The following is a 23,689-nucleotide window of genomic DNA, read 5'->3' as shown; positions in this document are numbered from 1 at the left end:
GAGGGACGGGGGAGGAGGGGCGGGGGGGCAGTCTATACTGCTGCAAGTGGCTCATTATACAGTCCTGGACAACTGTAGACCAATCAGAGACCTCCTGCTATTTAATAACCCCCCCTGGGATGAGGACACACAGAGAGGAGGAAAATGAGGGCAAACTGGAATAATAAAAAAAAAATAATATAAATGTTTATAAAGTCGTGATGGAGGGATGTGATGTTTTAATTAAACATAAACAGTTTCGTCCTAGTATTCATCGGAGTAAAAATATTTCCTCCACACCGGAAGAACATGTGAAGTACCAACAACCACCACCAGGGGATCAAACCAGTGAGTTCCTGGTGTAAGGCTCGAGCAATAACCTGTTTGCCACCGCTCAGCCCTGTCGACTCATTAGAGATTTGAAGATTTCAAAGCTTTGAAGAGAAGAACGAGGTGAGGAGGTCGGTGTTAAACGCGGTGGCGACGGAGCAGCTCAGAGCTGGAGGCTAACGAACACAGGAGAGGATTACTGTAAAAATAGAAAGGAATGAGGGGATAAGGCAGAGACTCCGAGGGAGATTACAGTAAAAATTTAAATGTGCCAGAGAAGCTGTTTGAGGAGGGAAAGACTCTCCCTGTGATGCTGCTGCGTCTCCTCTCTGAGGAGCAGGAGGAGCAGGAGGAGCAGACCGACGAGACGCTAACCTTCAAACCAATCCCTGTTTTCTTTGTGGATTAAATTAAAGAAAATTCCATTTTATACCTGCTTTCCTGCACCACAGTCTCCCACAGCGTGACATTTACTGACTGGTTTGATGCCCTGTCCACTGTTCTCACCACGACACTGCTGTCGCTTTCTTCCCTTTCCATTTAACCACCACCAATCACAGAGCACACACACACACACACACACACACACAGCTGTAGTTATGGCTGGTTTTCAATGAACAGAAGTGGATTTTCTGATGGGATTAACCAGAGTGAGAACAGACGCCCGCAGCTCCAGCTTTGGCGAACTTCAGAACGATGTAAAACAAATGTTTGTGTTGGTTTAAATAAAGCTGTAAAAAAACTGGGCCTAAATCAACACGGCAAACAACGCAGAGAGACTCAAAGTGTGGTTCACCTGCGTTAACACACTCATTCACACACACACTGTTCACACTGCAGGGGTTTGGACTGTGAGAGGAAACACACACACACACTGGGAATCAAACCCTTGACTTTCTTGCAGTAAGGCAAGATCATGATCACTGGAAACATATCACCGTCCGACCACCGAACCCAATCCTTTCAGGAGAAACCCTCCAGTGTTTAACAGTTTTTAACAAAGAGGTCAAAACATCCGACCGTCGTTCAGTCAGCGCGCCCTGCTGTCGGCCGAGTGTACTGACCGGTCGTTCGTATTAGTCACGGACGTTGGCATGACTCGGTTCAGTCACAAATATTAAACGTCATTTAAACGTGGAGCCAAATACAAACCAGGGTGAAGGAGCCGTGTAGGGCCCAGGAGCCACGGGTTGCAGACCTCTGAGCCCAAACCAATGGTAAAACAGCAGCCGTGCCATTTAAGTGGCGCTGCATCACTAAGTCATACGGAGTAATTGTTCACTAATTTATTAGTCATAACATTTTATGGGTTGATATCACAGCTCAGTGATCACAGCCAGGCGGCTCTGGACCGTCTGCCCTGCAGCACAGAGGAGGAAGATGCCCCCCCGACTCCCCCTTTACCCCCTCCCCCCCACTGTAACTAACTATCAACATGAAAAATAACAGACACGCTCCATCAATGGATTACTCTAGTTTTAATACAGACAACACCACAGTCCATTAGCTTCAGATGTTCCTGGTATTATTCCTGCTTTATGTCGACTATATCACAGGTCCAGACCAGACCAGACCAGACTAGACTAGACTAGACAAGACAAGACTAGACTAGACCAGACTAGACTAGACCAGATCAGACCAGATCAGAGTTCTGGATCATCAACTGTACCAATCTTTGTTTCTGAGTACTGACAGTGAATAAAACACTTCAGTATCTTCTAGAATCCCTGAAACCACAACCTGTGGTTTTCACTGACGACAGATCACAGAGAAATAACGAACGTGGCTTCACTGAACTATTTAATTGGAGCAGAGAAAAGTGTGGGTTTTGGTTTTTGCAGCTTGAAGAGCCGTTTGTTCAGCGTGTGTTTCCTCCGCAGCAGCAACATTAACTCCATGTTCACACTTTCATTTGGTGCTTTGGTGGTTTTTAACATCGCACAGACGACCAGAGTTTACTTTATTAAACATTGATCAATGAAACTTCTGTTTTTTTATCTGCTGACCTCGTTGGATTAACTCATTAAACACATTAGTTCACGGCATTAAGACTTCAAATGTTGACTCTACCACAGCTGTAACAGTGATGATGTTACTGTGATGATGTTACTGTGATAACGTTACTGTGATAACGTTACCGTGATGATGTTACTGTGATAATGTTACTGTGATAACGTTACTGTGATGATGCTGTTACTGTGATAATGTCACTGTGATGTTACTGTGTTCATGTTACTGTGATACTGTTACTGTGATAATGTCACTGTGATGTTACTGTGTTCATGTTACTGTGATAATGTTACCGTGATAATGTTACTGTGATGATGTTACTGTGATAATGTTAGTGTTATTTATTTATTATTTATTATTATTATTTAATTATTGTTAGTTAATGTTAGTTTTAGTTTTTCCTGCCGCTCGGTGCAGAATCCTCTTCGTCAGAAACGTCAACGAGTCTCTGGACTTTTCTCCACAGTTTGACCTTTACGGCCGTCTGTGCCTGAGGTAAAACGTCGACACTCACCGAACATGTTGCCAATATGTCCGTTTCTCGTCAAAGGCCGCAGCTCGTTCTTGCCCCAGGCGAAATGCTTGTAGTTGTCCCAGGCAAACTTCATCATCTGCAGCAGGAACAGAGCACAGAGAGAACGGTCAGTGGAGAACCAGAGGCCAGAACCCACAGCCAATTAAAACGGTGAGGCTGGAGGTCATTGATCAGCACAGGATTAGGAAAGTTAGACAAGAAAACTGAATGGGTTTTTTTTCTTTGCAGCCTTTTCCATCAAGAATAAATAAACTATTTAAAATATGGGATTGATACGATTTGCCTGGACTAAAGAAGAGAGAAACACAAACAGATCACAGGATAAAATATAACTTTTGATTTTTTTTTTTAAATAATAAATATGCAAAGATAAAATTAAATTAATCTTCAACTTTTATGCAAATTTGAACACAGAAAATATTTTTTATTTTGTGGAAACCAAAACTCAGTATCATAATTTGTTGGTTTGAAAAATGATGAAGAACCGAGCATTTACACAATTTTACCAAAATGAAAAAAAGAAACAAAAAAACCCCAGAATTTTCAATCAGTAACACCAGCAAAATGAAACCGCTCATATTTGAACCATAAATAACATTTGTTCAGAGTTGTAATTTCTATTAAGGTGGTATTAAAATTCCACTCATCGTTAGACAAAAACAAACAAACGCAGCGCAGAGACCAACCAGCAGGGCTGTCAGAGGAAACCAAACACTTCAAGGCCGCGCGTGATTATCTGACAAAACCAGTGTTTTTAAAACGGTACCTTTGGCACCGGCAACCTTGAGCTGCTCCGTAATATTTTATGTTTTCAAAAACGGTAAAAACTGTTAGAAGAAGAACACGATCACTGTCGTGTGCTGCCGTTTCATTCCAACCGAGGAAAACAAAAACCTGACGCTGTTGTTGTTGTTTTTAAAACGCCCCTGTTGCTGTGATGTGTCTGGGTCAAAGGTCAAACGTGTGGGAGGACTCAGATCATACGGCCGTGGGATTGCTGTTGTTACAACTCATCATTACAACGTACACACACACACGCGGGGCCGATCGATCGAAGCCCTGAAGCTGAATCACCGATGGAGCAAACAGATGCAGTAATGAGTTTTTTTTTGGAGGCACAGGAACCGACGTGTTCCGCTGAGACGCCGCCTGTTCTTATGAGGACTGTTTGTTTATGCAGAGAAGATCGATATCTAAACACAGCACCAGAGACTGCCATGAATCAGCCGCCGACCGGGGACGCCACGTGTCAACGTCAGTGCAGCACGGGTCACAAAACATCTGCCGGACCAGGAAGTGACACGGACGCAGCCTGTGGCCAAGTGGTTAAAGAACGGGGCCTGTGATTGAAGGTGTGTAACGACAACAGTGATATGTTACAGCTACAGTGTGGGAGGAAGGAGGAGTCGTTTCTCCAACTGTTGACGATAAAACTATTTTGAAAGAACACTAGACCTGTGTGTACTTTTACTATTCCCTCCTTTTCTGGAGTCAATTTCTTTGTCAGGGATTCAAAACAATCGTGGAGAAAAAGAGTATAGATTCAAACGTGGTTTCAAACACAGACTGTGCGGGCCACATGGCCGGGGCCGCCTCCCGATGGCTGAGGAACACTGGCCAACATTCACTGGCAGCAGCCGCCACGCTGCCCCATCTGTGGTCCACGCCCTGGATGTTTTCTCTAAATAAAACACCTGTGGAGTTAAATCTGTAGAGAAGGAGCTGCTTTGAACGGTTAACAAGAGTGAGGTTTCAGAGAGGACATCAGGACGGGACTGGAACTATTCTCACAGCCACTACGTTCTGTTAGAACAAAACCCTAACGTTCTTACAGTTAGGCCATTACGTACAAGGTTGCAGCTCACATGCTGCCACACAGGGGGCGCCATTTGGCACACGAGGTTCCTCTGTGAATAATGTAACAGATATGCCGTGTATTATCACTGATTAAACATTCAAGGGTGAGGTTTTTTAAATGGCTCCCCCTACTGTTTACTTTGACAATAACGTTCCTGTTCCTGACAGAACAGAACAAAGTACCAGGATAAGCACAAAAAAAAAAAACGTAAAGAAAATACAGCCTACGTCATAGCTATTGACAGAGACGTAAATATACATAAGTTACGTCTTGGAGCACTTGACACTTCCTCCACCGTGCACATTTTCTAATTTAAGTTTGGTTTCACCAGCAGGGCTGCATTTTAAACAGGGAAAGGCTCTGGGCGGATCAGAGCCAATAAATTACAGCCAGCAGCAGCAGCAGCAGCAGCAGCAGCGCGGCCTGGCAGCTCCAGGACACAGATGCATTAATGAGCTGCTGTGTCATCATGTGAAACCTGGGGGACGTTTGGTGGAGAAAGCACAGGATCAGCTCTCTCACACCAGCTCCCCCTGAACTTCTCACCTTAATTTCCCCCAGCTCCATCACGTGGACAAATACACACTTCATCCTGTTTCCAGTATTAACCAGGGTCTGGGCCACAAACAACAGCAGCCTATTAAATAATCTGTTACTGTGACAGAGCCTTATGGGTTTCTGAAGGCCACTAAGTCCTGGTGCTGAGTCAGCACAACGACAGAGTCTGTGAAGCAGCACTGGGATCAGGCCTGAATTCATCAGTACCTGACTGGAGATCAGATGATCAGCAGGTGATTTAACGGTGCTGTTACAATACTGGTTGATGGGAAGTGACAGGAACTGTCTCTTTAATTTTCTGTAAAATTTAGAAATAAAAAATATTTCAAAAAATACCTCCGTAGTCATGGTGAGAATTACTGGATCTTAAGGAACTAATTACAACGTTAACGTTAGCTACCTGGTACTGATGCCAGAGCTAGCGTTAGCTACAACAGTCCTGTTACAGACACCAGAGCTAACGTTAGCTACAAGAACAAATGACAAGATTTCGGTCTCAGTTCCATCTGTTTTTACCAGGAGCGTTCTCCCTTCTTTCACTTCTTCTTCAAGCACACAAGTGAAAAAGATTTTATGAAATCACATCTTGTCGAACACAGAATTGACATTGATTTTTAAATCAGCGTTCACAATGCAGCTTCACCCTGTTGTTTGTTACAGAATGCGCCCGAACTTGGACACCTGACAGTTTGGCAGCTACGCTCACCGCTCTCTCCAAAACCAATCATTAGGAGAGATATGTGGCCCGTGCCAGCTCGTCTCCAGAGTGCCTCCCGCTGTTAGGCTCTGGCTTCCAAAGCACAATGAAAGATTCATTCCAAGAGCGGGGGGGCGGGGGAGGGAATCGCCCTAAGGAGCCTATTAAAATGTCTGGACCGGGGTCTTTAATGGTGAGGTAGGTGGACCTGGAATATAAATGTGCCTAAGTGTTCCTGGTAGAGCAGGCTGATGATTAATGATAGAGAGAAAGACGAGATGTGACAACGATTAAGGAAAGACCAGACTTCGCCTTGGGGACTGACGACGAGTGAAACTAAAACGTCTCACTTCTCAGGACGCTGTGCAAAACACAAAATAGTGAAAAGTCAAATCAAATTCTGACTTTTTAGGCTCTGCACCAACTTGGAAATGATTTTTGCTCCCAGAAGAACCAGTACGACCAACAGAGAAGAAGAAAATAATCATAATAATTTGGACTTTATTGACCCCATATTTGGGAGATTCGTGCCACATGTCAAGCCAGAGAGACAGACAGACAGACAGACGTCATGACAGACAGACAGACAGACAGACAGACAGACAGACAGACGCGCTAACGGCTACACTGAGGACAAAGTTTTAATCCAAAGTCCTAACGATTGTTATCGATCAGACATGAAACTGGTCTGTGTGACATTGGACCAGTCACAAAGTGAGAAACTAGTAGAGGGGGCAGAAGACCAGCTGGAGCTTAATGGTATTTGTATAGCTCCAGCTCAGTGGGCAGAAGGGCAGTTGTCGTATACCTGGGGTGTTTGGAGATTTGGGAGCATTAAAGGATGACACAGCAGAAAGGACCAAGGACAAAGAGACGGACTGAGGGACAGGAAGTAAGACCAGGTTGATTCTCCAAAGTCGTCTTTACCCTCAGGTAAAGGTAAGGGTTAGGGGTAAAGAACGGTACTGCACCCCAGGACAATGACAGTTAGCTTAGCCTAGAAACTTTAGCGTCTGTTTTCTGGAGTAAGAAAGAGGCCAGGAGGAATTTTGACAGGATCTCAGGAGCACGAAAGTTAGTTCCTAATATGGTCAACACAGAAATGAGCAGCAGTTATGTAACATGTGATAAGAATATATTTGTGATTTTCCATTATCTCCACTGGTTCTCGTCCACAGGCCGTTAGGGAGCTTATTAAAAGAGCGGGAAACAGACGAGCCACCGTTCCTGAGCGTCTCCAATTATCCCCGGTCCAATCTACATGCCATCATCTCCAACAACTCACTCACAGGAAGGTCCACACGGAGCTGTTAATATGATGCCCCGTCATGTGTGAAGCAGCGCTGGGGTATTAATGTCACACATGCTGAGGAGGCAGAAACTCCGAGCGTCGACTGCAGTGACTCCTGGGAATCTTTACAGGAGACGACTGTGATGTCAATGCTGCTCCAGATTTCCAAAATTCAACGCTAACTTTACAAAGTGTTGTTTGTCGAGGTAACGGTTCCCCAGGCCCTGGTTACACAGGATTTATAGTCAGAGAGATACCTGCCAAAATAAAAGCCCTGACTTGGACAGTTGAGGGTTGGATGGAGAGGAGAGGAAGAGGAGAGGAGGGGAGGTGACTGACGGTAGAACAGCAGCCAAGTTAGACATGAGGCTGAGCTGGAGGTGACGAAGATGAGGAGATCTTCACTGAACGTGACCAGGACGGACCAGAAAAAAGGATCAGAAATGAGCCGATGAGACAGGGACGGTTAGGAGATGTTTGGAGATGAAGTTAGAGAGGTAAGGTGGAGGAGGTTTGGACAAGAAGGGAGAGACAGAGAGGAGAGGTTGGATGTAGTGATGGAGAAGATGGAGATGGTGAGTGAAACAGTAGAAGAGGAAGATGACCAGTTGACAGAAGAAGAAGGAGGAAGGAGAACATTCAGGAGACGAGAAAAGTTGAGAGGATGTGAAATTGTGTTTTTTAAAGCAGACAACAACTTGAACAAAATGTTCATATGTGACAATTCAACAGATAACTGAAGCCCTGACGTTCTGTCCTCCTCGTTCTCCGTCTCTCAGGAGACATCTCCTCCTTCCAAAAATACGGTAATGGAATTACATCAGGGTCTGCCGAGTCTGAATACAAAATATTCCAGGGAGACTTTTCACGAGCGGAGCTGTAAATCTGCCATGTATTGTCTATTTGAGGAGGTATTCTGAGAATAGGTTTCCCTCAGTCGGAAATATCTGTATTTTTACTGCAGCCTCTGGTATCATTGAGGGAGGGGGGTGGTTTGGTGGATGGGGGGGTAGGTGATCTATTTTCTATCTAAAACACCAGGGACAGAAAACAAAAGTGAGTGGACGTAATAGATAAATCAGAGAGAGAGGAGCTGAGACCACAGTCAGACTGATAACAGCTCAGGTCTGCAACACAATGACAGGGCCGACAGACCACGCCCACACTACAAGGTCAGAGGTCACAGCATCGGCCGTACTACACCGGGATGATACAGTACCTGTTTGGAGACTAACGGCTGCAGTACTACAAATTGTTTGTCTTAAATACCCATGATTTATGGTGAAAATGTATCAGCATAAATCAGGGTATTTAAGACAAACAATTAATCGTGATTAAACCGTCCACCTTCTAATCCAGGCGTGGCTCCTAAAATTTGACGGGAGTCACAGGAGGAGAAGATAAATGAAGAAATTACACGTAAAAGTCAGGGGTAAAGGTTCAAATGCTAACATGCGTTTAACCTTTTCTTACGCCATCTATTGGCGAAAATGTGGGCATTGCAGGGAAAAGACTGAATATCATAATGACAATATAAATTAGTAATATAATTTGGACAAGTTTGATGGGCCCCGGGCCAGAGTTTGCCCATGTCTGATAAAAATCAATCAGATTAAAATTCTAATAGTTTGACAGCTACGGTTACAGTGAATATATGTCAATATATACACACTTATAAATATATATAAACAAATATAAACATATAGATATATATATATGCACACACCCAGACACATTCTCTAATTCTTTATCATAACAATACTACTACAAATACAAGTACTCTGAGAGCAATGGTCCCAGAAAAGCAACATAAAGAACCCCCACCTACAGACCAGCTACAGACCAGCTACAGACCACAGTTACTGCTTCATGTGTTCACGTGGTCGTCCTTCCCCCGGACCCTCAGCCGTGACCTACAGCTGCATGTGTGTGAGCTGTGTGTGTGTTTGTGGTGTGTGTACACGCCCACAGGCAGGCATGTGTATTTAGAATTTATGTGCTGTCTTTACGATGACTGGGTGTTTCAGTGGTTGTTGAACAGAAGAAAAACATGGACATAAAAAAAGAGCAGAGGTTAAAAATGAAGGGAGTAAATCTGGAGGGTCTGAACGCCTACACACTGTGTTCACCGAACACATCCAACCACAGTCACGTGACCTTGAACGCAGCACATCTGTTTAAAGAATTAGACAAATATTTACTGTGTAAAGAGCAGCAGTGGAGATAAAAATGTCCCTGAGCTGCAGAACTGACCAAACTATGGGATGTGGGCCAGATATGGCCCATTGGGCTTTCTTATCCGGCCCACGGAAAACTGGTACTAGTTCTGGTAAAGACTGTCCTTCTCTTTTAGGAATGACAACGAATTGACTGTAATTTCTGTTGATTCCACTAGATGGCGACAGACTATAAATGTGCTAAATTACGTTTTAAAGTTTAGGTTTGTTTATGTATATTTTAATTACTTTTAACCAATTTTTTTTTCACCCGACATTCTACATCCAACCAATACTGAACCAGCCCACAGGTCACGTTTTGAATTTATTTGTCTGTTTTTTTTCAGTGTTTTGTAGATGCTCTGTGTTAACAAAGAATCAGATCATCTGACTAGGTGGCGCTACAGCATAATCTACTGTATCTAAAAACCTCTAAGAAGAGCAAATAAATAAAATCACAAATGGATGAAGACCAAACAGGAAATAACAAAGGCTGTCATTTCACTGCACACGGTGTTCGGTGGACATGTAGGGTACTGCACCTCAACGACACACACCAACAGTATGACTGAGACTGGACATGAAAAGAACTTCTTTAGCTGAGAAAACGCTGACTCTAATGTGATGTAACGTGATTTCTTTAGAAACCGTCCTCGCCCGTCGTCGTTTTTTTATTTTTATTCGGTCGACATCGGCTGTTGAACGGACGACGCGGTCCAATGATGTGACGTGGGAACATCATGGCTGTCTGAGCAGTAAACCCACACACACACACGCCTGCTGCTGACCTTCACTCATCCCACAGGACACTGAGCTCCGACTGAGCTCCGACTGAGGTGCAGGTGCCACGCCAGCGTTATGCAGTACAATCACTCATGTACTGCAGTATACAGTACATGCAGTACATGCAGTACAATCACTAACTGTATGCACATCAGTGTGTGGGCAGTACGTGACAGTGTGTGACAATGTTTTGATATTCAATCAGGAATGAACAGGAAACTATTTTTATTCAATGCGACCTTAGCTTGACCTTTGTGCCAACGACGACGTCGTGAAACGGTTAAAAATCGATACAAATGTGTGACAATTTGCATCGGTTGAAATAAAAATGAATCGTTCATCAAGGTGTAAAACGTCACTGGTCGTGCAGTGACACTTCACACTCTTACACAGTAGGTGGCACCGTGTGCCTAAAAACGTTGGCTATTGTCGTTATTGGGTTTTTATTAAACTGATAACGATTCTTAGCGATTTTTCAAAATGTTCTAGAATTCTGTCCTAGAAATCCTGAAAATGTTACCAGGAAAATTGTGTCAAACTTTAGAATCACAGCGTGTTATATCTGATTAACCCTTTAAAACCTTCAGAACAATCCACAGGGGATTAACGTTGGCATTAGGGATTAAAAAAAAAAATCTTTATATTTATTTATTCATCTCCCAATATTTAATCCTGTCATGGAGGAGGGGGGCAATCCCCAATCCCAGCAGCCACCAGGGTTAAATCCTGGAAAAACCTGCCCGTCCTTTACAGGGTCACAGAAAGAGACAACAACAACAACCATTCACACCAACATTCTGTCCTTCACAGAAGGGTCACAGACAGAGACAACAACAACCATTCACACCAACATTCACACCAACATTCACACCAACATTCACACCTGTGGTGAATGAAGGAGTGAACCGTTCACCTTATCGTGAAAGGTCCTTTTTAGTTGCAAGGACCATGGTTCAAGGATTAAAACATTTTTCAAAATAAAACCTCTTTCAGACTTTCTACTGTTCGTATCAGAGTCTGAATGACCTTTGACCTGTTGTAGTGAAACACTGACAGACTATCTTTGAATAAAAAAAAGTAAAGGGACATGACTGGATTCTTTTTGAATGTGACCCAGTATCAAATGACCAAATGTCCCAGAACCGCGGGTTTGGAAGCCGTGGCCTAGTGGACAACAACCCACGGTGCGTTTCACTCCGTTCCGTTCCCTCTGATCTGTTCGGTGACCCAGCTCTCCCTCGTCGTATTTCTTCTGTAGTTCTGGCTGAGACCACCGGGTGAGTAACAGCAGTGTAACATCTGAAACGTCTGTAACCGGCTGCTGCGCTCCCTCAGCTGCTCAAGGTGACATGAGGAGATTCTGTTGCTTTATCAAGTGAGACTGTTACCAGCCCCTCCTCCACTCCCCCCCCCCCCCCTCTCAGGGACTCCATCACTATCTATAGGAGCAGGAGAATACAGTAAATCATAAATCATTCAAGGCCGGACCGACGTGGGCATGTTCCACTGTTTTCAAGGGCTTCTGCATAGAAGAATGGATTGCTTTGAATTCTTTGGCCCAAGGGGGTGCATGCATGGGCCAGCTGCACGTCACATGACACACACACACACACACATGAAAACACACACACAGCACTGTATGATCATAAAAACAAACATGTCAGTGTTTAAGGTTAATTATCACTGTGTTAACTAACGACAGACGCCGAGGCTGCTGGGATTCCAGGGAAAATTCAACATGAATTAAAACGTAGTTTTCTATTGTTAGCTTACGTGGACTGTGTCATACTGGGGAGCTGTGTTTAAAAGTTGTGTGTTCTGTAACAGAGAGCTAACGTAGAAAACACAAAGGAACCGAGAACAAACACGGAGAAGAGTTGAAAAAGTAGGAGCAGCAGCAGCAGCAGCAGCAGCAGCAGCAGTGGCTCTATTTATGAACTGACATAAGAACGTGGCTAAAAACAAACTGAACTGAGAAATAAATGTTAAAGTTGATGTGTTTAGTTACAACATGTCCCTCATTAGACCTGATGATTTTCAGAGATATCCTAGCCTGTTAGCCTGTTAGCCTGTTAGCCTGTCACAGTGCTAAGACTTAGCTTACAGATAGCTGCTGTTAGCCGCGATGCCAAACTTCAAATAAATGGCAATGAGTATATTTTCCTGCTGCTAAAATAATTATATAAATTAACTAATTACAGCTGTATTTTAAATTTTTCTATTTCTACTATTTTTACTATTTTGTCATTTTAGGGAAAACATAAACTCCGTTAGGTTGCGATAGCCTTTAACCAGAAGTTTGTTTTTTTCGTTCTGATCAAAGTTTCTTCTTAAAGAAAAGTCCTCAATGTTTAATAAACAAACTTTTTCAACGATGCAATGATGATTTACAGACGCTGTGTTAAATAAGGCTGAACATCAATGAGTCCAGACATAGTAAAAAAAGTCCACAGTGTTAAAAAATGACCTCACGCATCACGTTTTCATTTAATGGTTGGGACCAGATTTCAGAGTAAGTGCTCGCTCTCCTCCAGCTAAGACACATTTTATGAGGAGATGCTGTCGTTGAGGCTTCAGTGACATTATCACAGTAATAAACAAGACTGATAAAGTAAGATATGACCTGAAAGGCGTTATTAAATATGACAGCCACGTGGCCTCTCAATGGAAATGAAAATGGGAGTTGATGGATGTCTCTGAAAGATCTAACGACTAAATCTCTTTAAATCTTTGTATGTCTAACAAGATTTAACAAATGGAGGAATAAAAAAAACCCTTTTATCCTTTCAAACGAACAAACGACTTCAAGGCATTCAAATAATACTGCATTAATTTGCACATTTTTTTTTAGGTTCCCAGCTTTTTGGCACTTTTACAATAGTGCCGTATACACTCCAGACCAGTAGGTGGCAGTACTGGTACAGACACCAGAGCTAACTTTAGCTACAAAAAAAATGCAATATCTTGTAAATTGTTGCTAGATAGAAATGTGATTCATTGACAAACATCGTCTCAACTCCACTGAAAATATATAAAGATATATTTGATATTTGGGTCGAGGCCACGCCTCCAAATAACACAACACTAAACACAAATCCCTCCTTTGTCCGAGGTTTCTACGACATGACACTACAAGCACCTCTTTGACCGCAATCTGTGCAGATGGAGACCATGTGACCTGTAGGCTTTTTTATTCCTGCCTATAATCCTTTATAATCCAGAATGCTGAGCTAGCTGCTGTAGCTTGTCCTCTGCCTGACGGTAATCTCTCTCTCTGTAAATTAATCAGTTTATAATCTCCACAGATATGAAGCAGAGACTATGACCAACCTGAGGCCTGGGGACACAGAAACAACAACAACACTTCAACGCACAACGTTTACACGAGGTCGACACTACACGGCGTTTGATTCGTCCGTGGTCGTTCATAACAGACCACACGGCAGAGACACAGGGAGCGAAACACAAAGGCAAGGGGGTCTCAAAAATAAGGGGCGCAACATCTAAGGAGGCCTGGAGCCACTGAATTAAAGGCCAGGAAGGCATGTCCGTTTGTTATATATCTGAAGTATTACTTATTTTCCTGGATGAAAATACTGAAGCTGTTTTGAAGGTACTACAGTATTTAAAATTAAGTTCATCATCAGCATAGTTCTACTACAGAAAACTACTGGACCACCACTGAAGAGACGGCCTGACGCAGCCCGCTGGGCTTTTTAATCCGGCCTGTCAAACTTTTCCAAATTCTGTTATTAATTTCTATTTTCATTATATTTCTGCCATTCAACTGCAACGCACAAATTTCCCCAATAGATGGCGTAAACATCTCGTATTTCCCCAATAGATGGCGTAAACATCTGACTGACTTTTACACGTCATTTGTTTTAGTTCGTACGTTCAACGCTCCATCTATCTGCTCCTGACCCGGCCCCTGTTTTAGGACCCAATGTGGGTCAGGAGTCCAAAGGTTTGACCACGCCTGGACTACAGGCTGCTGTGGCCCAGCATGAAAACTTCTGTAATCTCATAATCTCATAGTCTGTACCACAGCTTTAACACAACCTGAAAAACACAACCACAGATCGATGACAGTTTTTGGACATTACTCTTAACACAGTAGAGTGTAGTGGTAAAAGTGAGAGACCCAGACACACACACACACACACACACACACACAGACAGCAGATGGGGAACGGGGGATTAAAGTGAATTAATCCCTGCACAGCCCAGACTGATCCAGCCCGTGAGCTCCTCCTCAGTTCAAAACCTCCTCTGTATTCTGACTCAGAAACGTTTCCTTCTTCACTACAGCCGAAGAAAAAGAAAATCACTTTCAGCTTCTCAACTCGCCACAGCAGGGGGTCACCAGCAGGGGTCACCAGAGCTGTGGTCCACGTGGGGATTTGGAGGAGATTTTTACAGTAAGTCAGGATTCCCTTCCTGACGTAATCCAACCTGGGATCGAGGACCAGGCAGGTGTCCAACCACAGATACACTGCCCCCGGTGGTGATCTGTAACTGCCCCGAGTCCAACCACAGATACACTGCCCCGGTGGTGACCTGTAACTGCCCCCGGGGGTGATCTGTAACTGCCCCTGGGGGGTGATCTGTAACTGCCCTGGGGGTGATCTGTAACTGCCCCCGGGGGTGATGTGTAACTGCCCCAGGGGTGATCTGTAACTACCCCAGGGGTGATCTGTAACTGCCCCTGGGGGGGTGATCTGTAACTGCCCCTGACAGTTAATGTGTGGGTGACTTTCTTAGTGTCTTAAAGCTGTTGTTCCTGTTTCCTACCACTAGTCCAAACGTGTAAACCTGTGATACCCCTTCAGGGGCAGAGACCTTGTGTTGGGGGCAACAGAAAGGCAAATGTTATTAATATTTTAATTAGTTCACCCCAGAGTGACTCAAATATTTTAAATAAAGTTCCGTGAAGGAAAAGCTGTAAATCCGTCGCCGTCATGTTCGTGGCAAACTTTTACAGAAAATTAGAAATAATGTTTTGGCTTTGACTCCAGGTTTAATCCTGTTGAATTAGTGCCAGTTCGTTGGGTCTTTGGTACCGATATAAGAAATGTTACAACTTCACAGACTAGAAATCAGACACACAGAGAGAGAGAGAGAGAGAGAGAGAGAGAGAGAGAGAGAGATTCATTAATATAATGAGATGACGTGAAGTCCTTACCTGATGAAGGTCAACCACAGGCAGCAGCAAATGTGGAGAAAAAGAAAACAAAAACTGGTTAGTATTTTTGTCTCAATTATAAATATTTATTTGTAACTGTTATTGTTGCTAAAGAATGGTTCAAATAAAAAAAAAAAAAAACTTTTCAAAAACACACACTTCAAACACAGAAAGCGTGAATTATCATATTGACGACTCAGCGTGATGTTTCCTGTGTTCGCCGTGATTGACTGCCAACAGAGTGGAGCGGCTGTCAAATCATACTGACAAGGACTATTATGGAAGCACCTGATTGGACTGATTGATGAAACACGCTCTTTATTCACTCTCAACAGTTCAGTTGTTTAAAGCTGTTCTGTTCACACCGTCCTTTATTGTTCCTTCGTCCTCCAACCAGAGGTCAGTGTGAACCTGAACGGAGACCAAACACCGAGGGTCAGAGTCAATCACCAAAGTAAACGTTCATGACTCGTGCCCGTGACCTTTGCCCTCAGATGACTGGTGAATGAACTACAGACGTTCTGGATGGTTCCATCAGATTACTGTGAAACGTATCGTATCTATAACACAGCTGAGAGACTGTGGGCCACGGCAGCCGTCATTGGTCAGTCATCGACACAACAACAAAAAAAACAAAACAAAAACACGACACAACAACAACAAAAAAAAACAGTTTCTTCTGATTACATTTACCATAATTAACAACAACAACGGCCGAAACGATTTCAAAAGTATCAGAAAATTTGACTTTTTCTGTCGCAGCGGCCAAAACTGATTTGAAAACAATTCTAGCCCTGTAGATTATAATGGTCTGTAATGGCAGGAATCTGACGATGTACGACACGTACACGTTGTTTCCAGTTTGATTATTTGACTAAAGTATCGACCAAACCACAGTGTTGTTACGTAAGAAGCGAGTCACAAACTACATGTCCCAGTTTCTGTTCATTTGACGGGATGTGGCTACATGTGTGTGTGTGTGTGTTGTTGTATAAACAGAAAGAAAACAACACTTCATGGTTCACGGTAAAGTCAGTTCAACCACACCTTACATTGTGTACCGCAGGGATGCCCAACCCCCGGTACAGGGACCCGTGTGGGTTCAAATGTCAGATTTTTTTACTGTTTTTCATACAAAGATAATCTGTGTCAGTGTTTCAAAACAACAGGTCAAAGGTCATTCAGATATTTTACAAACCTTAACGTTAAAGTTTAGCTTAAAAAAAACAAACAATGAATTCAGTAAGTAAATTAGCAGGATGCTGATGAAGTTACCAACTTTAAAAAGAAAACATTTATAATGTATCCAGACTTTAGCTGCGAGTCAATAAAAAAAAAAAGCCAATAAGATCAGTAGCAGAAAGGATAAGAAATGTCACACCTGATCTTAAGAATATTAACCAACTAGACTAACAAACATCAGTTACTCCTCTAATACAGGGGACTCTAATTGATCCAACAGGGCCGTCAGGATTGGCTGAGACGAGGAAACAACAGCTGCAGCCAATCACTGTAGACTGTGTTCATCAATGACCTGCACTGAGGAGGCGTGAAGTGACGAAGGCCTGAGAGACAGAACTGAGGGAACCAACCACTGGGATCAAGACGGAATTCAAGAAGAAATAAAACAAACAAAGTGACAGCATTAACCCTTACTTCTCTCCACTAGTTGGTGCTGTTCCTCTCTCACTGACCAAGACCTGATGCTGCCGTCATAATTAATATTTCCTTTTGGTTTATATTGAATAAAGTCTTTATCTGCACAATGACTCATTAACATCTAAACGCTGCTGATGAAGTTTGGTTTTTCTTCTTACTCCAATATGACATATGTATATCCCATGTAAATATTTTATTAGATTATTACCATAAATTATCGAGTCACTCAATCACGATAAATCTTAAATAAATTGTACCTTTTTTATTTGTCACCAAACTGTACCGTACCTTTTGTATTTGTCACCAAACTGTACGTGTGTAAGGAGTTAAAAAAATAAAATTAAAATAAAAACAGCAACATTAACTCCAGCTGACCAGGTTTATATGTTTGTCCTTTACTGGGGTCTTTGGGGCTAATTTAGTTTTTATTTCAACAACCCCGGCTGTAAAGTTCATCCTTGTACTGTTTTGTTCTTTTGGACCAAACAATTAAATTGATTTCCTTTGTTTAATAAATAAATAAATAAATAAATAAATAAAACATCAATTAAAAAAAGTGAAAACTTTTTTTTTTTTTAAAGAACAAGACTTTGCAGCAAACGTGGCCTACGTGGGCCACAGCGAGTCCTTCTGTCTATGTACGTTATTTAACACAGCGGTTCGTTTCCAGGTCTGATCCCGTTCACGCGGCCTTCTCCAGAGCTGAGTGAAAAGTCAATGACCTGAGGAATGTGTTCCGAGTTGGTTTCCGTCCTCCAAACTTCTGAAACAAGTTTATCATCTTTAAGCCAGAGATAAAAACTCCCCCAAAACCTTTACAACCCAGAGCGCCGTGACAGACGTCGGCCTCCCTCCTCAGCAGCAGCTCCGTTTCCTTTGTCGTTATAAAACATCTGCTCAAAGACGAGCGATGAGAGATATCGATACGCCGGTCGATGTATATTCTCCTCCGCTCCGTCTGAACGCAGGAAACCAACTGTGTCAGCCTCCTGGAGACGGAGCGAGTCGATACCACATCCATCAGCCAAACGGGCCGTCTGCGTCACCACTGTTTACAGTGTGTGTGTGTGTGTGTGTGTGTGTTAAGCTAAAGAATAGTCGACTTTTGTAAAAATCTTTTTTTCTCTCCTTCCAGGGAGTCACTCAGGACGGTGCTGCTCCAGTCAGGGACCGTCGTCGAACAGCTTCACCCTCATCGCTCAGACGCGGCGCTGGACAAGGTTAAACGGTTACAGACGATGTGCGGCGGCTGACATCAGCTGACATCAGCTGACTCCCAGGGCCGGCCCACTTTCATTAAGTAAAGAAGGGCTGCCCACAGATAATAACTCAGCCCGCAGTCCTGTAATTTGGGGGAAACAACTGTGTGTGCATGTGCACGCGTGCATGTCACAGGAGGGTAATTAGCTAAAAACCTCAGAGCCCACACCCCCCCCCCACACACACACATACACTTCTTTCTACTTCACATCCCAATCAAATCAAAGACTACTACAGGGCGGGGGGGTGGCGGGGGGGTTTAAAAATAGAGAGTGATTCCAGAGTGTTGGCAGCTACGACTGTTTCAGTTAACCCTAGTTTACGCTAAACGCTAACAACGCAAAGAGTACTTCATCTGCCCTCTGCATTTATTATGTGCGTAATATGGTTTTGGAGAGACATTCAATAACACTGATATTATATTTTATAATATTTTAAATTGTAAGAATTAAAGATATTTATGAAATGTAAACACATTTTTAATTAGTGTTTAGTTAGCCACTGGTAGCGTACGAATAAAACAAAGCCCAGTTCATCATCAATCTGATAATCCTGCTATAATTACCGTTGGTTTTGTTGTTTATTTTGTGAGAGAAGCGCCATCTTCTGGTCATACTCAAGTGTACAAGTTTAGTTTAGAGTAAAAATAAACAAAGCTGCAGAACGAGGATGAAATGAGCTTCAGATTAAAGGAGACGTTTTGAATGGCTCCACTGTAAACCTTCCTCCACTGACAGAGGAGGTGACCCTGAGGAGGTGACCCTGAGGAGGTGACCCTGAGGAGGTGACCCTGAGGAGCCAATGACAGGACGAACGGTAGAAGAAGAAAACTGTATTCACTGGCAAAAGAAAAAAAAAAGAAAAAGTCTTCTTCCAGCAGAGGAGCTGCTCGCTGGTACACGGTGTGTGACGGGACTCCTGGTCAGAGCAGCAGAGAGAAACAGACCTGGATCTGAAGTTCTCTCAACACTGTTCAAACCCTCGTCTCTTTGTGTGCTGTTTTAACAGCTTACATTTCACAGCACACGGAGAAGACTTTGAAGCACTTGACTCAGTCAGAGTTCAGTTCAGGATTACCTGCGACGCTGATGTAATAACAGTCGGCTATCACAGCAAAAAAGTCAAGGATTAAATGCTGCTCAAATACAACCGCAACCGTCGCAGTGTGCCACCAGCTGGGCACGAGGAGGCGGGACATCGGGAATTTGTAACTTCATGCCGTTCACAGCATCACGTACGTCACAATATACAGTATATAAAAAAAAAAAAATTAAAAAAAAATTATAAAATTAAAGATTAAAATTTCAATTACAAGGCACAAACACTGCCCGGAATTCCTCATTTTTTCTGCTGTTAGCAAGCAAGCTAAGAAATCCTTTTGAGCAGACGACAGGTGGAGTTTTTCTGCTGTTAGCAAGCAAGCTGAGAAATCCTTTTGAGCAGACGACAGGTGCGAGTACGATGGTAACTGATGTTTATTTATGAAAAAAGTGTCACCATCATCATTGTATCGTTGTGTGTCGAGCCCTAACCCTGAGCCTCTGATCAGAATGGTTTTTAAATCCACAGAAATGAACAGTTTTAAAATCATTAAAAAAAAAATCACAGTTTAAAACTGATTTGAATGAAAGTAAAATAAAACTAATAAATATTGACGACATAAAACAGTTGTTACTCTTACAAATAAAGATTTTTGTTATCAATTTCATCTGCTTGTGTTTACAGGAAACTAAACCAAACAGCGTTATTACTAACACGACCACTTTGTGATCGTACAGGAATCCCTGGTTAATCCCAGTTAAGTGCTCGCTCCCACACGATCGATGCTGCTTCACTACGACACATACTGTACGTTTCCCTGAGAGGCAAATAAATCTGCCACCGTGCATAAAATTACCCCCATCCTCGACCTTCATTTTGCTATTAAGCTGCTGGATGAGAGCGCGGTCTGACGGCGCGGGCCGGCTAACGGATCAATAGCAACAGAGCACATCAGGGACACGGCGGGGCGGGGGCTGCCACGGGGTCAGAGTCAGACACGTCTGACAGTCAGCAGGGTTCCTGCTGTCGTCTGTGACTCAGCCCAGGGTCACATGACCACACTCAGCATGTGGTTTTACATCATAAATATGTTTGTGTTCCACATCCTACGTGGACCAGTTTCAGCCCAGTCTTTCTCTGGGGTGAATCCCATCTGGACAGGACTACAGTCAGGTCTGGGCCACTTTGATGCCACTGTTAGCTGGTCTGTCGCTGACGGCTGACTGTGCTGCTAACAGTGGACGCTAAGGTCACAGACAGATTATCATGACGGGATTATCACCCGAGTTTGAACTGTGTGGAAAATATATGGGTTTGAACACGACATACATCAGTCGTACCATGTATCAAACCCAGTCTAATCTAAGATGACATAATCTGAGGTGTACCAATCAAAACTGATCCAATCTAAACTAATCCCAACTATTCTAATCTAATGTAAAGTCATTTACTCTAGTCCTGTCTAATCTAATGAAATCTAATCTAGTCAAATCTAACCTGATCTTCACTAATTTATTTGACTCTAATCTTATTTAATCTATTCTAATCTGATCTAATCTAAACAGTATTCATCCAATCCATCTAAACAAATCCAACTATTTTAATCTAACCCAACCTAATCTAATCTAATCAAAGTAATATAAAATAGTCTAATCTAAAACTAAACCAAACCTACATATTCTAAACCTCTGTAAACTAAACTAGTCCTAGTTATCATAATCTAATCTCTGTAGATTAATATTTTCACTCCAACTCCTGTCCATTATGTGTTGGATGGTTAGTGGTTCTAATCCCGACCTGACAGCTCAATCTATCAAATTTACACCAAGATTAATTATACTCATTATAACTTGGAGTACTACACTCAGTACTACATACCACAGCATAATTACTGCACTACATTTTCCTCTTACTGCAGTCTGTCTACAAAAGTATCCAGTGAATTAACTCGTTTCAACTTTGATCGTACGGCCTCTCCTCCCTCGGTGAATCTGTACGGCGCACAGGGGACCGACCGACAACAGATGTGAGCCAAGTCAAAATTGCTTCCCACTGTTGTACTTATCTCGCTCTCGCTCCAGGCTCTCGTCGGAATCCTCAGGATGGGAGGGAGGGGGGGAGGACGGGGGCCCCGCTGTGAACTGGCACAGTCCACGCCAAAGTGACTTTCACCAGGCTGGCAGCAGAGGCTGCCAGGCACCGGGGAGGGAAGGTGATAAATGAGTATCAGCCAGAGCCTGTGATTATATTAATGTAAGAAAAAGACTTCTTTATGACTCAGCCACACTCCCTTTGTATTTTCATCACAAAAAAAAAAAAAATTAATGAAGGTCAAGAGTTCAGCCATCAACTGTGTGCTTTACTGGAGAGCCTGTAAATGGGTGGTCTGAAATATGGAACGAGGTTTTCCTATCAACAGAAGTCTTTTTTTTTTTTTCGGGTCACAAATATGATCTTCATGTCAAGTGTCAACAGTTACTAGAACTGATTTAACCCTGCACTGCTCTTAACCTTTGTCTCAGCCACAAGGAAGGAAACAAAACCTTGACCATAAAACGGGGTGAGATACACAGATCAACTTGTATCACTGTTGATGATTCACAGTTGCCTGGGGTGAGGCAACATGAGGCCAGTGAACCACGGCTCTTATCAAGGCCACAGTGGGGGAAAGGCTTCCAATCACAAGACTGTTGTTGGTTTAGTTGGGGGGGTGAGGGGTGTTTGACAATGACCGAGTCTAAAAACTGAAGGAAGTTAACTGGATCAATGTCTCCACGCCGGCAGCTTTGTGCTCTCTCTGCCATCCTTCATCCTCCTGCCAAGAGTCTCTCACTGTCCGGGTCCACTGAAGGAACCGTCGTGGATGTGGAGATCGGCCAAAGTCAGATGTGAGGAGTAATCAGAATAATGCACAAGGCTGCTTCAATTAATCATTAGCTAAGAACAAACACATAATCTGCTCTAACAGCAATTTAATATGGTGTGTGAGGTCAGTCAAAAAGTCCTCAGACAGACAGGCAGGCAGAGAACTCTATGTTGGCATCACATACAAAAATGTTAAAGACTAAAACCAGTTCAGACTGGTCTCTGTGTCTCTGACAGCTCATTCAACCCCGATCAGAGCAAACGTCACAATTTTAACCACCAGGACTAAAAGACAGTGTGAAGGAAGTGGATTACATTTCTCAGTCGTGATCCTGGGTCGTAAACATCCTCCAGAAACCGCATGGCTCTGCGTCTGAGTCTTAGTAAATTTACAGTGTGAAAGTGATCTTGTGGTTATCGTCTTTAGTAAAGGAAGGTACTTGAAAAAAAAAAAAACTTTCATTTTTTGGTGCATTCTGATATTTAACCTTTCAAATTCTGTGAACATCAAGCCTGAGTACATGCGCTTAAAACCAGAGGGTTGCTGGTTTGAACCCTGTTAGTCTGGTAGGACCATGGAGTGTTTAGCGAGCACTTAAAAAAGATTCCCCCGCCCGGCGGGATGCACTAAAAGGTGCAGCCCTCTGCTCCTCTGTGTCCTGTATTAATCAGCCGAGTGTTTCATGGGTGGGTTAATGCAGAGTGATGCCTCTCAGGGGGGTAATAAAAATACAGCCCTGAAAAACACACATTTGGTATTAGCGGCGTAGATAGTGAAGCATGTTTGCAGCTCTAGTAAGATATCACTTGGCGGTTTATCACTTCAACACGCGGCCCCGGGGCGTTTCAACACGTCCTACCACAGCATCCTGTTTCCTCAATGGAGGACGTGTGAAACCATACGCCCAAGAACAAAACACGGCTGCTGCTCCACTGTGAGGCACAAAAGCCTGCTCTGTGGTGCCGGCTAGAAACGGGTTAGTCGGTGCTCAGCGAGACTTTAGACAAAGGCTGCGGTGATGTCATGGGGGAGGCTCGGGGGAATGCTTCCCTTATGGTACAACACCTCGTACGGCCTACTCTCATTAGTCTTTGAGACCCATTCATCGCAGACACTCCAGCAAATGTGCTCGTGGATTTCAGCTGCGACAAAGAGCGGGGCTGTGAGAGCCATCTTAAAAAGCCTCTTTAGTCAAGACTGCACACAAGTAGCTGTCCATCTCAACAAAAGCTTCCCAGAATCCTTTGCTATAATAACCGGGTTGTCGCATACAACGCTGGGTGTCAGGGACCACTGTCTGGTTTTCTTGTTTTTTGGGGGGTATGCATAATAAAGCCCCACCCCCGAACCAGACGTTAAGACAAAGGATACCTCTGTTTCCCGCTCCACTTCTCATTAACGTAGACTCGGTGCCAGGCGTG

General features: G+C 43.3%; 1 protein-coding gene across 1 annotated transcript in view; it reads right to left on the bottom strand.

Moving 5' to 3' along the window:
* The window catches only part of LOC103387925 (mannosyl-oligosaccharide 1,2-alpha-mannosidase IA), an 88,479-nt gene that overhangs the window by 39,366 nt on the left and 25,424 nt on the right, over window positions 1–23,689 (bottom strand). The window contains exon 4 of the mRNA XM_008322730.3: window positions 2,834–2,930. Coding sequence (XP_008320952.1) covers window positions 2,834–2,930 — 97 coding nt within the window. The remainder of the gene's footprint in view (window positions 1–2,833; window positions 2,931–23,689) is intronic.

Source organism: Cynoglossus semilaevis, chromosome 13 (assembly GCF_000523025.1).
Source record: "Cynoglossus semilaevis isolate Cse_v1.0 chromosome 13, Cse_v1.0, whole genome shotgun sequence".
Lineage (NCBI taxonomy): Eukaryota > Metazoa > Chordata > Actinopteri > Pleuronectiformes > Cynoglossidae > Cynoglossus > Cynoglossus semilaevis.
The sequence above is the reverse complement of the archived record's forward strand: the minus strand, read 5'-3'. Positions and strand labels throughout refer to the sequence as shown.